At 35.5% G+C, this 13,204-nt stretch overlaps 1 protein-coding gene across 1 annotated transcript in view; it reads left to right on the top strand.

The window, feature by feature from the left end:
• Positions 1 to 11,931, top strand: part of CLVS2 (clavesin 2) — a 72,849-nt gene extending 60,918 nt beyond the window's left edge. The window contains exon 6 of the mRNA XM_029945362.1: positions 5,767 to 11,931. Within this exon, the coding sequence (XP_029801222.1) occupies positions 5,767 to 5,854 (88 nt within the window). The 3' untranslated portion in view covers positions 5,855 to 11,931. The remainder of the gene's footprint in view (positions 1 to 5,766) is intronic.
• Positions 11,932 to 13,204: the final 1,273 nt, after the last annotated feature.

The following is a 13,204-nucleotide window of genomic DNA, read 5'->3' on the forward strand; positions in this document are numbered from 1 at the left end:
TTCTAAACAAATATATTTAAAAGCAATTACCTAAGAATAACTTCCTTCTAATAATAATAATAATACTAATTATTGTTACAGTCTGCCATTTACTATGTACTTATCATGAATCAGGCCCTTTCAGATGTCTTTTTTCTTTGTCCTCCCAGCAACCCTGTGAAACAGATGTTGTATCCTCAAAGTCACATAGGCTATATGCAGTGGACTGGGGTTCCAATCCATGAGGTTATTGAGTCTTTCATGTTTTTGACATAAACCTTCCTTGCCTATGCTTCTGTGATAGCATGACACAGTGCTCTTACTGAGGAGCTCTTACCGAGCTATAGAAGGATTTGGAAACAGCTGTCATAGGTGTTGCCTGGTCTTTTCCTTTGCTAGCTAACAATGCTCATTTCTTCCAACAGATTTCTTCTATGACAGATTCACTAACATGGTCCCCTTCTCTGAGCACATACCTCTCCAGATGCTCCACAACCTTGGTGTACCCCCATAACCTGCAGTCTGTGTGCCTTTTCCCCCCAAACGTCTTACCTGGTGTCTTTCCTCTACCCTTATATCCTGCTCCCTTGGCCCCCATTTATTATCCATATGGCAATCTAAAAGATCTTTTAAAATGTAAGTCAAATCATTTCACATCTCTGCTTTAATTTTTTTTAATGACTGCAGATTATGTAATGGATAAAAATTATATAACATGGCTTACAAAGTGCTATGTGTCTGATTGTGCCCCTCTTCATGCCTCTAAGTCTTTCCCACCTTTTCTCTTCTCCCTGTCTTTCAGACATAATATCCTTCTTTCCACTTGTCAAAGTTGCATAGAATGCCCTTTTCCTGCACCTGTCAATCCAAGGTCACCTCCTTAAGAGAGTGGTTAGGTCTTTATCAACCACTTAGTCTAGAAAGACAGAACATGAGTGGGGGAGGGGCAGAGAGAGGGAGACACAGGATCCAAATCCTCCAAATCCAACTGAGCCACCCAGGTTCTTGCAACCATTTGGTCTACATCCTCCTCATTCTGGTGATTCCTGATCAGTCACTTCCTTTATTTTTTTGTCTGTCAAATCACTGATTTTATTTACTTTTATGTCCCCTCCTGAAATTTAAACTTCATGAAGACTTCAGTGGCTTTGTCTATCTTGTTCTTTGAATTGCCAGTGCCTGAAGTAGGGCCTGGCACAAACAGAGCATATTCACTGGGCACCAGTGGTGTGAATAAAGGAGTGTTTTGCTGTCAGTGGCCCCTTTTAGGTGCCATGTCCAGAATTAAATAGGTGACATCGGATGTTATCACTACTTGCATTTAGGTTCCAGAACCCTAGCTCTGCCCTCATTGGCTTCCTTTGATTTCTGTTGTTGAGTCTATTGCTTTGGTTCAGCCAAAGCACATTGCTGACTCATGTTGAGCTCCCTAACACTAGAAGGCTCTGTACTTATAGATCCATATCCTCATAATTCTCTCTTTCTGTGTTTAACTTTTTCCTCCAAGCACATACTTTTAATTAACACCATCTTGTTAGATTTGGCTCAGTCTGTCTACCTTTTGAAGTCTTTTTGGGTCTTGATTTTCTTCTCCAATTAATTAGGCCATTCTGTCCTCTACAGACTTGGCTCACAGCATGTCGACCTCCCCCACCCTGAGTTTTTTGCTTCTTATGTGGATTGATTAGAATTTCACACACCCTTTGTTTGGTGTAGGTTTTGTATCATATGAAGTTCTTAGGGTGCTATCTGAAACTTGTGAAGAATGAACCTAAGAAAGTTATTTCACTTGAGTCTCGTCTTCTCTAAGTCAGGCAATGGCAGTTCCCTATCAAGGATGGGAGAAAATTGTCTCCTCTTCTCCATCCCCGCCTCCCAGTTTTATATTATCATTAGATTGAGAGAAAAAAAATTATTCCCTCACCGAAAGCTTGTAGATATTTGCTCCTTTGGGGGAATTTAGCTAGATGTGTAAGAAGAAGAGTTTGTTCCCCAGTGTCAATTTGTGGACAAATACTATATTCACATGAAAAGATACAAAGCTCAAGAGATTGTAGGTGTTTTAAACTGGAGGAATGTCTTTTGTCTTATATCTCTAGTACCTAAGATAGTGCTAAAGGTAGGCACATAATAGCTGCAGTGAGCAGCAATAATAAGTTGCCATAGTAATATAAACTCTGATTTTATTGAATAATATTCCACATCTCTTGCTACTACATGCTTCATATACATTGACTCATTTGCTTCTGTAAACAATTAGTAAAGTAAGACTATTCGGCTCTCATTGGTAAGGAGATCCAGATAAAGAGAAGGTAAGTAACTTCCATACATCACATAGCCGCAAAGGAGCACTGCTGATATTGGAAAACTGACAATCCAATTCCATCAGTCATTTCCTTAACTGCTACCTTTGTGACCTGCCAAAGTTTGTGCTGGGTTTATACATGCATTATTGAGTTTGATCCTCAGTACATCTGTGTGATGTACTTGTTATTTTCTCTATCTTACAGTTAAAAGAACAAAATCTAGGAGGTTTAAATAGCCTTCTCATGGTCACGGAGCTAGCAAATAGCAGAACTGGAATTGGAATCCATTTCTGTCTACAGTCTTTCTCCTAAGCACAAAGGTATAGAACAACATTGCGGGTGCATAATAAATGAATAAATGGTACCTGAATCATTAAATTTAAATTATTGGGTTTCATGTAAAAAAATAGAAGTTATTCACTGTGAAGACTGCAGAGCTTCTATGGAGATGGTTCCCGTATACTATGAGGAATGATAAACAGCTTCTTCTATTGTAGCTGAAACAAGCACATTCACTAACAATTATGCTCCTGCACAAATAGCCCTGTTGTGAGGCGCCTGGGTGGCTCAGTCGGTTAAGCGCCCAACTTCAGCTCAGGTCATGATCTCACGGTTTGTGAGTTCCAGCCCCACATCTGACTCTCTGCTCTCAGTGCAGCGCCTGCTTCAGAACTTGTGTCTCCCTCTTTCTGTGTTCCTCCCCTGTTTGTGCTCCCTCTCTCTCTTTCTGTCAAAAATAAACTAAAATTAAAAAAAATTAGCCCTGTTGTTCTGTTTAAGACTGCAAAAAAAAAATCTGGACTAAAATAATGGCACTCTTGGGACAATTAAATACCAAAAAACCTTAATCGGAAATCATTTCTGCCTGGCTTGTTTTATTGAGGAATTGTTCTATATATGGAGACAGCATTCATCATCCACCAATTCTGATTCTGGTGGTTCATGATAAAAGCAAACTAGGAATTTAATAGTGCACTGTAATTTAAAATATTTTATTAAAATCACCATATCATCTGATCACTTTTTAAAAATAGTCATGAACATAAGGATTTAAAAGATTGTGTGTGTGTGCGCATGCATGTGTGTGTGCATGATATATGTTTTAACAGAAACTTTTGGCAAATGCTTAAATTGTGTACTTTGTGCTGTCTGAAGAACTTTGATGTGTACTTAATATTATTAGGTTATGTATCAACACTTATAGAATAAATCTAACTGTGAATTTTATGCATTTATTTTTTTATTTTTTTGGTATCTGAATGGTAACTGTGAATTTTAAATGGATTTTCTGTTAAGAATTCCTTTTTGTATAAGATAAATTGCTTTATTACTCTTGGTTTTAAATGTTTAATACCCAGCTTCTTTCAGTATGGAAACTATTTATTGGGTAGAATTTAAGATATTGAGATCCTGTTGTATAACAGACTGTGATATACGTTGTGTTCATTGTAAGGAGGGAAACCGATCATGTCCCTGCTTATGGAATTTAGAGCTTAGTGCGTACTAGTAGTCGAGTTAATACTTTAGTGCAGGGCATCAAATGAAATTATTTTGTGTTTTAACATGGATTTTTCTTGGGAGACCATTTTTTTTTTAGTTGAATCTAAGTAAAACAGTGCTAAAGGTCTAATTCCTAAGTGTTTGGTACCATTGTCCACTGTGTTAAAATGTATTTTATTTATCAAATTATTTTTTCTAAGATGGGGCACTTGGGTGGCTCAGTCTGTTAAGTGTCCGACTTTGCCTCAGGTCATGACCTCTTGGTTTGTGAGTTCGAGTCCCGCATCAGGTTTTGTGCTGACAGCTCAGAGCCTGGAGCCTGCTTCGGAATCTGTGTCTCCCTCTCTCTCTGACCCTCCCCTGCTCATGCTGTCTCTCTCTGTCTCTCAAAAAAAAAAAAACATTAAAAAGATTATTTTTCCAAAGATAAATTATTATTGCATTTAAAAATGATACAAAGTCACTTTTCTTATTCCTTTTCTTCCTCCTTTTCCACTTCCTCCTCCTCCTTTTTCCCCCCTGTCCTCCTTGTCTCCTTGTCCCTCTCCCTCTTTCCCCTCCCCTTTCTCTCTCTCTCACTCATCTGCTCATTCAACTTTAGTCTCTTTTCTGTTATACACATGTATAACCTATTATTGAGATAAAATAGTGAAAATGACTTAGGAAATAAAACATTCCTATTTTAATGTCCTCTTTCGTTTCATTCCCTCTTTAGGAATGAATTTAAGTTTATTTAAATAAATGAGTCAATTAATCAGTTAATACTATAATTATTTTTGCTGTGATAATTAGTTCCATTGCTGTTCTTTTTCATTAGCATGTGCAGTTGTATTTTAGCTTATAGCCTTCCTTTTTGAGAGTTAATGAGGTCTGGTAAGAGGCATATTGCCACAGCAATAGCCAATTGGCTGGAATGCAGCAGCAGGGGAACATTCACTATCCTAGGAGAATTTTAAAAGGGCAGCTGCTTCTTTAATGCAATAGCTATTAAGAATGCAGTTTCCTGCCATAACAAGTAGTATGTTTCATTGACTTTCCTCCTTCCCGGTTTCAAGTTGTTTCCTAATGATGAATTGAAAGACAATCCCCACCCAGTCTCAAAAGCATGTGTAAGAAGTTCAAATTACTTGCTCTTCTAATCATAAAGTGCTGCTGTCTCAACAACAGGGGTTTTTACTTTTCAAACGTCTTAAATCATTTCACGAAACTTTCCAGAGTAAGGCTGATTTTATTCAGATGATCTAGTGGGAAATTTAACAAAAACTCACATTCAGATTTTGATTTTTTCCCTAATATTTTCATTAAAAAAAAAGGAGGTGAGGGACACCTGAGTGGCTCAGTCAGTTAAGCGATGGATTCTTGGTTCCGGCTCAGGTTCTGATCTCACCAGATTCTAGCGCTGACAGTGCTGAGCCTGTCTTAGGATTCTCTCTCTCTCCCTCTCTCTCTGCCCCTCCACTGCTCTTACTCTCTCTTTCAAAATAAATGAATAAACATTTTAAAAAGATGGTTAAAAATGCACATTTTGTGTTGAATTTGTTTAATAGAGCTCTTTAAAACAGGAACCAAGGCTCCTATCATTTCTATTTAATTTCTCATAACAATAGACCCACTGTAATAATTTTCTACTTGGAGATGTGCTATTATCATCCATCTGTCCTACGCTATAAATTCTCACTCTCAAAGACTCTTGATCGATTGGGAAGAGGAGAACTTAAGCCTATTATGGTACATTTAGAATCCTTTGCTGCTCATTATTTTACTTAGAGCTCAGAGAGGATTGTTTTCTCCCTCTGATGCAAAACCCGTGGTAAGCATGTCCCTCTGGAAACGTGCAGCATTCTCATTCATAAAGCCCTTGATGTATTGATGTAGGAAGATAATCCGAGTCCATGAGAGAGAAGTAATAATGGAGAAAAGACAGAGAAGGGAGCGTGATTATTTGGTAATAACTTACTGACATCGGCCTTATCATTTCTAGATCCCAGTCAGTAGTGGATCCTACAGTACTAAAACGCATGGATAAAAACGAAGAAGAAAACATGCAACCTTTGCTCTCCCTGGACTGATAACTTCTCTGCACTCTCCATGGATTAGAACTGGAAGGTACTTGTTTTCAGCAACAGGGACAGCACTGTGGATGAATGACCAGCTGGAAACTTATTTATTCATGTTAATGTAGCATAATATATAATAAGGCATTGGGCTTTCCCATTCGCCTGAACCATGGGTGCCCTGGTCTGGAGTTAAAGAAAAAAGTCAATAATTTATTCTGTTAAGTGCCAAGTTCTTTGTAAATATAATGTAATCTTTATGTCAAGTTTGTAAACTTTGGTAGTAACTTAAATTGGAAAAGATTGGCTCATGAGTCCACGCCAGTGATAGGAATTATAATAAAAAACAAAAAAAGACACATACGCGGTGGAAGCTAATTAAATGTAACCCTGTTTCCTATGAAGCCATATTTCAGCTATCATAGTGATTGTTTCATTGTTTTTCTCTGAAATTGTCATATTCCAATGTACTTTTAATGGACACAGGTAACTAGATGATTCTAGGAAATTAGTATGATAAATGTATTTCCTGCCTAGTGATTTTCATTTCACAGAAATATGTGTCCTAGTGACTATTACTGGCCTTGAATTTTGGAGCCAAGGAATGGCAGAGGAGCTGGTAAACTGAACACTTGAACTCTTCTATGTTGTTTAATTCCTGGAGTCTTGTGAAAAGATATGTTTTCCATATTAAGATGTCGAATTCTGAAAGAGAGTGGATTTTTTTAAACTGCTGTCTTTACAGTGTGTCTTTTATTTAAGACCCCATTGTATCTCTGTCTAATGTACTTTAAGAACATTGCTCCCCCCCAAATTCTTTGACCAAGAGAAAGAGAACTCATACATGAATAGTGTTTTGACAGCTAATTTTGGACATAAAATTGCCATATACAAATAAGGGGCTAATTTCTAATTCCTGTGCACACGTTGGAAATATATATACATATATATTCACATGCACATATATATTTTTATTGAGCTCTAATAATTCTTGATGTGGCAGCCTTATAAAATAAATTATACATATTCAATGGTCTCAGAGATGTTATAAATGAATATGTGAGATGTTAACTCTGGAAAACTACTTCTGCTAAAGTTAATGAAAATGCGGTTTAGTGAAATAGGCTTTCAGTGAACCTGCTTAAGGGAATTCCAAACTAATTTGTAATGCAATCGTGAATCTGTGCCATTTTAGAGAAAAATATTTTTCCCTCAAAAAACAGCAGGTCTCAACATAACATATGTATCAGGTGACCAAGAATAATACAATTTTTCTCAAAAATTCAAGTTAATTATCTTAATGACCTTATAAGTACAGATTTTCTTTTCAGAAAAGATTGAAGGAACAATCCGTAAGGCATAATGAAAGCATCTGAGGGCATCTGAGATAGCATATTATAATTCAAATCTGGATGTGGAATCCTTATGTTATTTAGGTTTTATTTCATAGAAATTGTGCAATTATAGAACATTTTAAAAATCTTATTTTAAATTTCAAATTCCAGTGAGAAAAAGCAAGATTTTTTACCACCTCTTCAGAGTGACAATTTTTGAGATCGAAAATCTACCACTAAAATATTCTTTTGAAAGAAAAATATCTCAAGGAGCTCTTGGAAACCAACAGAAATATAGGCATGTAGCAGCCCTGATATATTTTTAGCCAAAAGCTTCAAAAGTTCCACATACAATTCTAGAGCCAAAAAGTCTTAAAATCAAGATCAGCACACTAATTTGCAGTATCACTGATGGCCTACCTGACATTTGTAAAAATACATAAATATACATAAATAATATGATTGAAAGACGCCTTAGAAATGTCAACCGCAATCAAGTGCAGAAGAATAACAGTAGTCAGGGACTCTGCTGTGCCCATAAATATTAGAGAGATTGGAATGACCTGGGGATCCAGAGCCACAGCAGCTGTGGTTCTTTGTAAGAACCCTACCCATGAGATTCTTACATTTTTGCCCACCTGACACACATTTATAGTCTTGGAATTTATATATTAGAGAAGCTCGTGTTAGGCAATATGATGAGTCAGGATAAAATAGAAACAAAGTACAGAAGGATGGTCAACTTTTCAGTCTCCCGTGTTTCTCTTGAAATACACTATTACCATTGATTACCGATGTTTAGAATTCTACCGGCTTTGGATATCAACCAGTATAACCAGCTCCTTTCCCCTCTCATAAAGCTAGTGTCATATATAAATAACCAAAAAGGCATTTTTTTATGTGTATACCTATCTGATTCCCACTCTCTCCCTTACCCAACATTTGGAAACTTCATTTCCCATTGCTGTGCGTCTGCTTTTCTTCAAATGAGCCGTTGAGAGTTGGCTGCATTGTGTAAAATATTTTAAATGAATGAACACATTTCAACAATGATGCCTTTTGAAATTGCTTTATCTAGTTCAATCCGTGAGTAAACTCTTTCCAGGAATGTTTTTGGAGCTGTTTGGTCAAGGGATATTTGGTCAACTTTATAAATTTTCCCGTTCAGTACCAGCTAACTAGCATCATTTAAGGATGTTTTTCCCTAATGTGTTATGTCTGTTGTCACATAACTTCATAAACAAGCACCTCCGTAGTCTTTCAATTTAATTGTGATAGTTCTCTGTCTCTCTCTGTCTCTCTGTCTCTTTATCTCTCTCTCTCTCACACACACACACCTACACACACACACACACACACACACACACACACACACACACACACACACAGCTGTTTGCCCTAATGGATTTGGCTATTTTGAGAACTATGCTTTACTTTTGTAGCCATCTTGTTACTGAAAATAAATAGACATCAAAGAATGACCACATTTGATTTGGAATAGACCAGTAGTTCATACTTCTCCCACCCTGCCTGTTCCTTCAGCTAGTTCTTATATCTTTTCTTCCTTCCATTGTTTCAGGGGCGGCTGCTTCCAAAGCTGGTTCAAAAATAAATGACTTTCCTTTTATTGTCAGTGATATTTGCACACATTTTTGCCTGATATTTTTAAAGGAAGAGATTATTGTGAAAATACACTCTAAGAAATACGAAGAAGTGCCTCTTTAAAAATGAGATAAAGCAGTGATACTAGAATATGGATTCTATTTATATTCTCTTTGGAAAAGTAAATACATGCATCTATGTCATAAGGTTGAAACATAAATATCATTTGAAGAAGGATATTGAGGCCTTGCTTTGAACATTCCCATAGAATATTAAGTCTTTATTGTGTAAGTTCAATACCATAACTTGAACGCGTTATTGACAAGTCTGGCATTATGCTAAAACAATATACAACTATTTGTTCAAGGAAATGTTTGAAGTGGGCATGCATGATTTCTTTTATTTCAATAATAGTTTGCATAGTGTAGGCAGATATTTCTTAAGTTTTTTCACAAAAAATGCTTATTTACTTTACCATACTGAAAATTCATACATTCATGAGCAGGAAAGCCGAGCAGCTAGGTTCTCTCTAATATTGTTAACTAGGTCACATTGTTAAATTAAACATTTGAAGTTTCTGTATTATTCCTGAGGGAGCAGAGGTCCCTCTAATGCATCAAGAAAAAGGAGCATTGTTTTAGACCTCGGGGAACATGTTTTTCACCTACAAAAAGACACTCTTACAGCCATGGCAGTGTATCTTCAGAAACAGATTTCCTTTTTTTTTTTTTTCTCACAAGCAACCTAAAGGTTTATGGGATTTGTCTGTGGCCCTTTAGAGAACTTATATAAAGAAAACCTGCTGAGAGGCTATGTATTCTGTTGTCTTATCGAAATGTCTAACTGGTCTGGTTAGTTAATATATTTTTTGATTTTTATTTTGTGTGTATTTATTAATGATTACTTGAAAAGCTGCTATCAGCCATCAAGACATTTTAGAGGGATTTTCATCACACAAAATAAAAGGAGCAAAGCTCTGGCATGATATTTGAACCTTCAGATATAGTATTTACATTTTTTTAAATCAATAAACTCATAGGCATATATTCCATTTTAAGTATGCTCTATAGATATATAGCCTAAAAATAGTGGTGCATTTTAAATTTATAATACCATTAGATCATGTAAGAATCAGCAAGGTATATAATATATATTGCTACAAAAGTAGAAGATTGGTTAAACATCCAGGATGTGTAATTATCTTCAGTAATAAAAAGGATTTGTTTTTTTGTGTTTGTTTGTTTTAGTTGATGAAAAACTGATTTCAATATGCAATTGGAATTATTTAGCACTCTATGCTAGTAGAAAGGTGACAAATAAGCAAGACTACAAAAGGAGATTTGAAATATATTATATCTTGATCTTAGTGGCTTAAATTTTTCACAAGTTCAATTTTTTATTCTGTAAGCATCCATTGGTTGACCCCACACAAGGAAATACTATTATGGAGTCTATTCTGTGATAAGCATGGGAATTTATTCATTTGGATTGTGGGAAAAAATATAAAATAGCAATTCTGTGGATTGAGATGGCCAAATGTTACTGTTTCTTAAAGGTGGGGGGTGTAAAGGATACTTTGGAATCAAGAAAAAACCCCAAAATGCATAGATTTAAATACAATGAATACACTTTTATAGTAGATAGTGGACATGTTACAATTCAGAAGGTGTTGGTCAGTATTTGGCTTAGTTTCAAGTTTTCAGTTTGTGGTTTTAATGATATCAATTCATTTATTCTTTCAAAATAATTTGTGGTGAATGAGAGCGACCTCAATGAAAATCAAAATAAATGTTAAAAGAACTTTAAGACTGAATCAATCCCCAACTATTTTGAAAAATTGCCATGGACTATAAATGGTTTACATATAATTGCAATTCAAGAATTGTCTTATTTCTATTCTAGTTTTCAGCTTTCAGACTTGCTTAGAAGATAAATAAAATTAAGAAAACAAAACAATTAAGAAAGAAAACAAAACAAGAGTCTAAGAGGTAGTTTATACAAGTCTTTCAGAAGAATACAAGCACACTGTTTACTATGTGGCTTAAATACCTATGACCTTTTGAGGGAGTGATTTATTCCAATATAATATTATAAATGGTATAATATACTTTTTGAATAAATATACATTTCTGTTTTAAAAATAATTTTGCATATGGTGAATGTTGAATTTGGTAGTATTGGATCTGTTGCACCTGTGAAATGTAAATTTCTAAAATGTCATCTGAAAATGGACAATAACTTTATTTTTAGAGAAATTTTAGTTAGCTACTTAGGTTAGAATATATGAGATTTTCTGACATTTATATGTTTGGAGCTTAAAGGGAAAACATAAAATTCATTTAATGAAAATGTCACTTTTAATATTATAAGTTTTAGACAAGACTTCAAAGGATAGTTTGAATGGAGAAGTGAATTAACTTTTAATTGCATATAACAATGGGAATGATTAGTAAGTAGCTGATATTTTCACTTTTGATGTAAAGCTGTGGGATTAGACATAAATTCAAAATTATAAAGAAGAAATGATTTAAATAAATTCTATTAAACATAATTCCATTTCAAAGTACTAAATAAAATAAAATAAAATAATTCGCCCTGACTTGGAACAAAATGCTTAATAAATACAGATTTATATCTTCTGTGAGTTTCCCTCATTTAACTTACCTACAGATGAAAAGTCATCTAATGAGGGAAAAGAGACATTTACCTAGAACCCTCTGTAATAGACTTTACGACTTTCTCTGGCTCAAATGCAGATGATTTCCCCTTACACAGATTTTCAGCTTATCAAGAATCATCACTGCTGCCTCTTTGTAACGCCATGTCAGGAAGGGGCCACATTTCTAGCAGCTACTGAAGAAGCATCACAGGTGGGAATGAACTCAGGACAACCAAAGAATGCAAGAAAAACCAGAGATACGGAATTTATTCCACACTAAAAAGTACATTAAAGTGTATTAAAGTGTACATACATAAAACGTTTTCAAAATGTCACGGGTTTCTGATATCTAGACTTAAATACTTGGCCAATAAAAAAAAGTCCATGGGGACATGATGGTCAAGGCTCTGATGTGTAGTCTGTCTTTATACAGCAACAATGTCCAAAACCCTGGTTCTGAGTATCACTTCTCTCTAAAAATAAAAATGTGTATGTTCTCTTCTGTCCCCTTTTTCTCTAAATGGAATCATAAAAGTATCAGACAGAAACTATTAACACTTTGCTACCTTTAAGAAAAAAATGTGACATTATACACATATAAACTTAGTTCACTCAGTTGTATAGGACTGAATATTTGTCTACTGATTTATAAATTCTTACATAAATGTTTTTCAAAAACATGTTAGATTTTCATGCTAGAAAACTATGAAATGGTTTTTTGATCTGCTAACCACAGAGAAGACCAGTAATATCCTTTCCTTTAATTCATGAATCTAAACGTTTTGATTTGGCTGTCTAATGAACATCTCACATTTAACATTTACAAAAAACTGAACTTGTCTTCTCTCACTCTGAACCTGCTTCCGCTTTAGCCTTCCCATCTCCCCAAGTGTCAACACAACCTTCTGGGTTCCAGGTCTTTCCAATCATTCTCTTTTCCCTGTCTCTGTGTCAGAATCACATCCGATCAGTTTGCTAATACTGTGGGCTCTCCTTCAAAATATGATATCCATGCTCTGACCACTTCTCTAACCAAGATATCACTGCCCTGTTCCAAGACTTCAACATTCTTTCACCTGGGATATTTTAATGATCTGAAAACTAGTCTCTTTGTTTCTGCCCTTGGCTCCTAGAGTGGATTTAAAACACATTAGCAAAAGTGAGCTCAGATCATTTCACTCTTCCCAAACCAGCAAGAGTAAAAACCAATGTCTTTATAATGGAGAATGAGGAGGGTTGATAGGAAGTTTGGAAGCACCAGCAGAGCAGAATAGTGGATTTTCTGATTGGGTTGGGCCTTTTCACCTGTATAACACAAAAGTAAGTGTTAAATACTTTGATTTCTTGCTTGTAAAGTTCTATGCAATACACCTTCTCACCCCTGACCGTGGCTTTTCTAGAGATTCTTTAAGAATATTTTTTTCTACTCTATTCTCTGCCCAAATTGTCATCCTTTCTGTGCCAAGAGTTTGCCAAGCATTCCTCCAGCTCAGAACGTTTGCACTTCTGTTCTTTCTGCCTCTATCCCAGCTCCACAAAATCCACATGGTTTATTCCCTCATTTTCTTCATCTTTGCCCAAAACTCACCTTCCTAGAGAGAACTGTCTAAATTTCCCTATTTATGGATTATATGACCCTATGGTTCTTCATACTTCCTTTTTCTGCTCTATTGATTCCCCATAGCTTTTATCACCTTCTAATAAATCATACAGCTTATTTATTTATTTTATGTTTCTTCCTAATAGAACATGAACACAAAAGTAGGGGTT

The sequence above is a fragment of the Suricata suricatta genome, chromosome 7 (assembly GCF_006229205.1).
Source record: "Suricata suricatta isolate VVHF042 chromosome 7, meerkat_22Aug2017_6uvM2_HiC, whole genome shotgun sequence".
NCBI lineage: Eukaryota > Metazoa > Chordata > Mammalia > Carnivora > Herpestidae > Suricata > Suricata suricatta.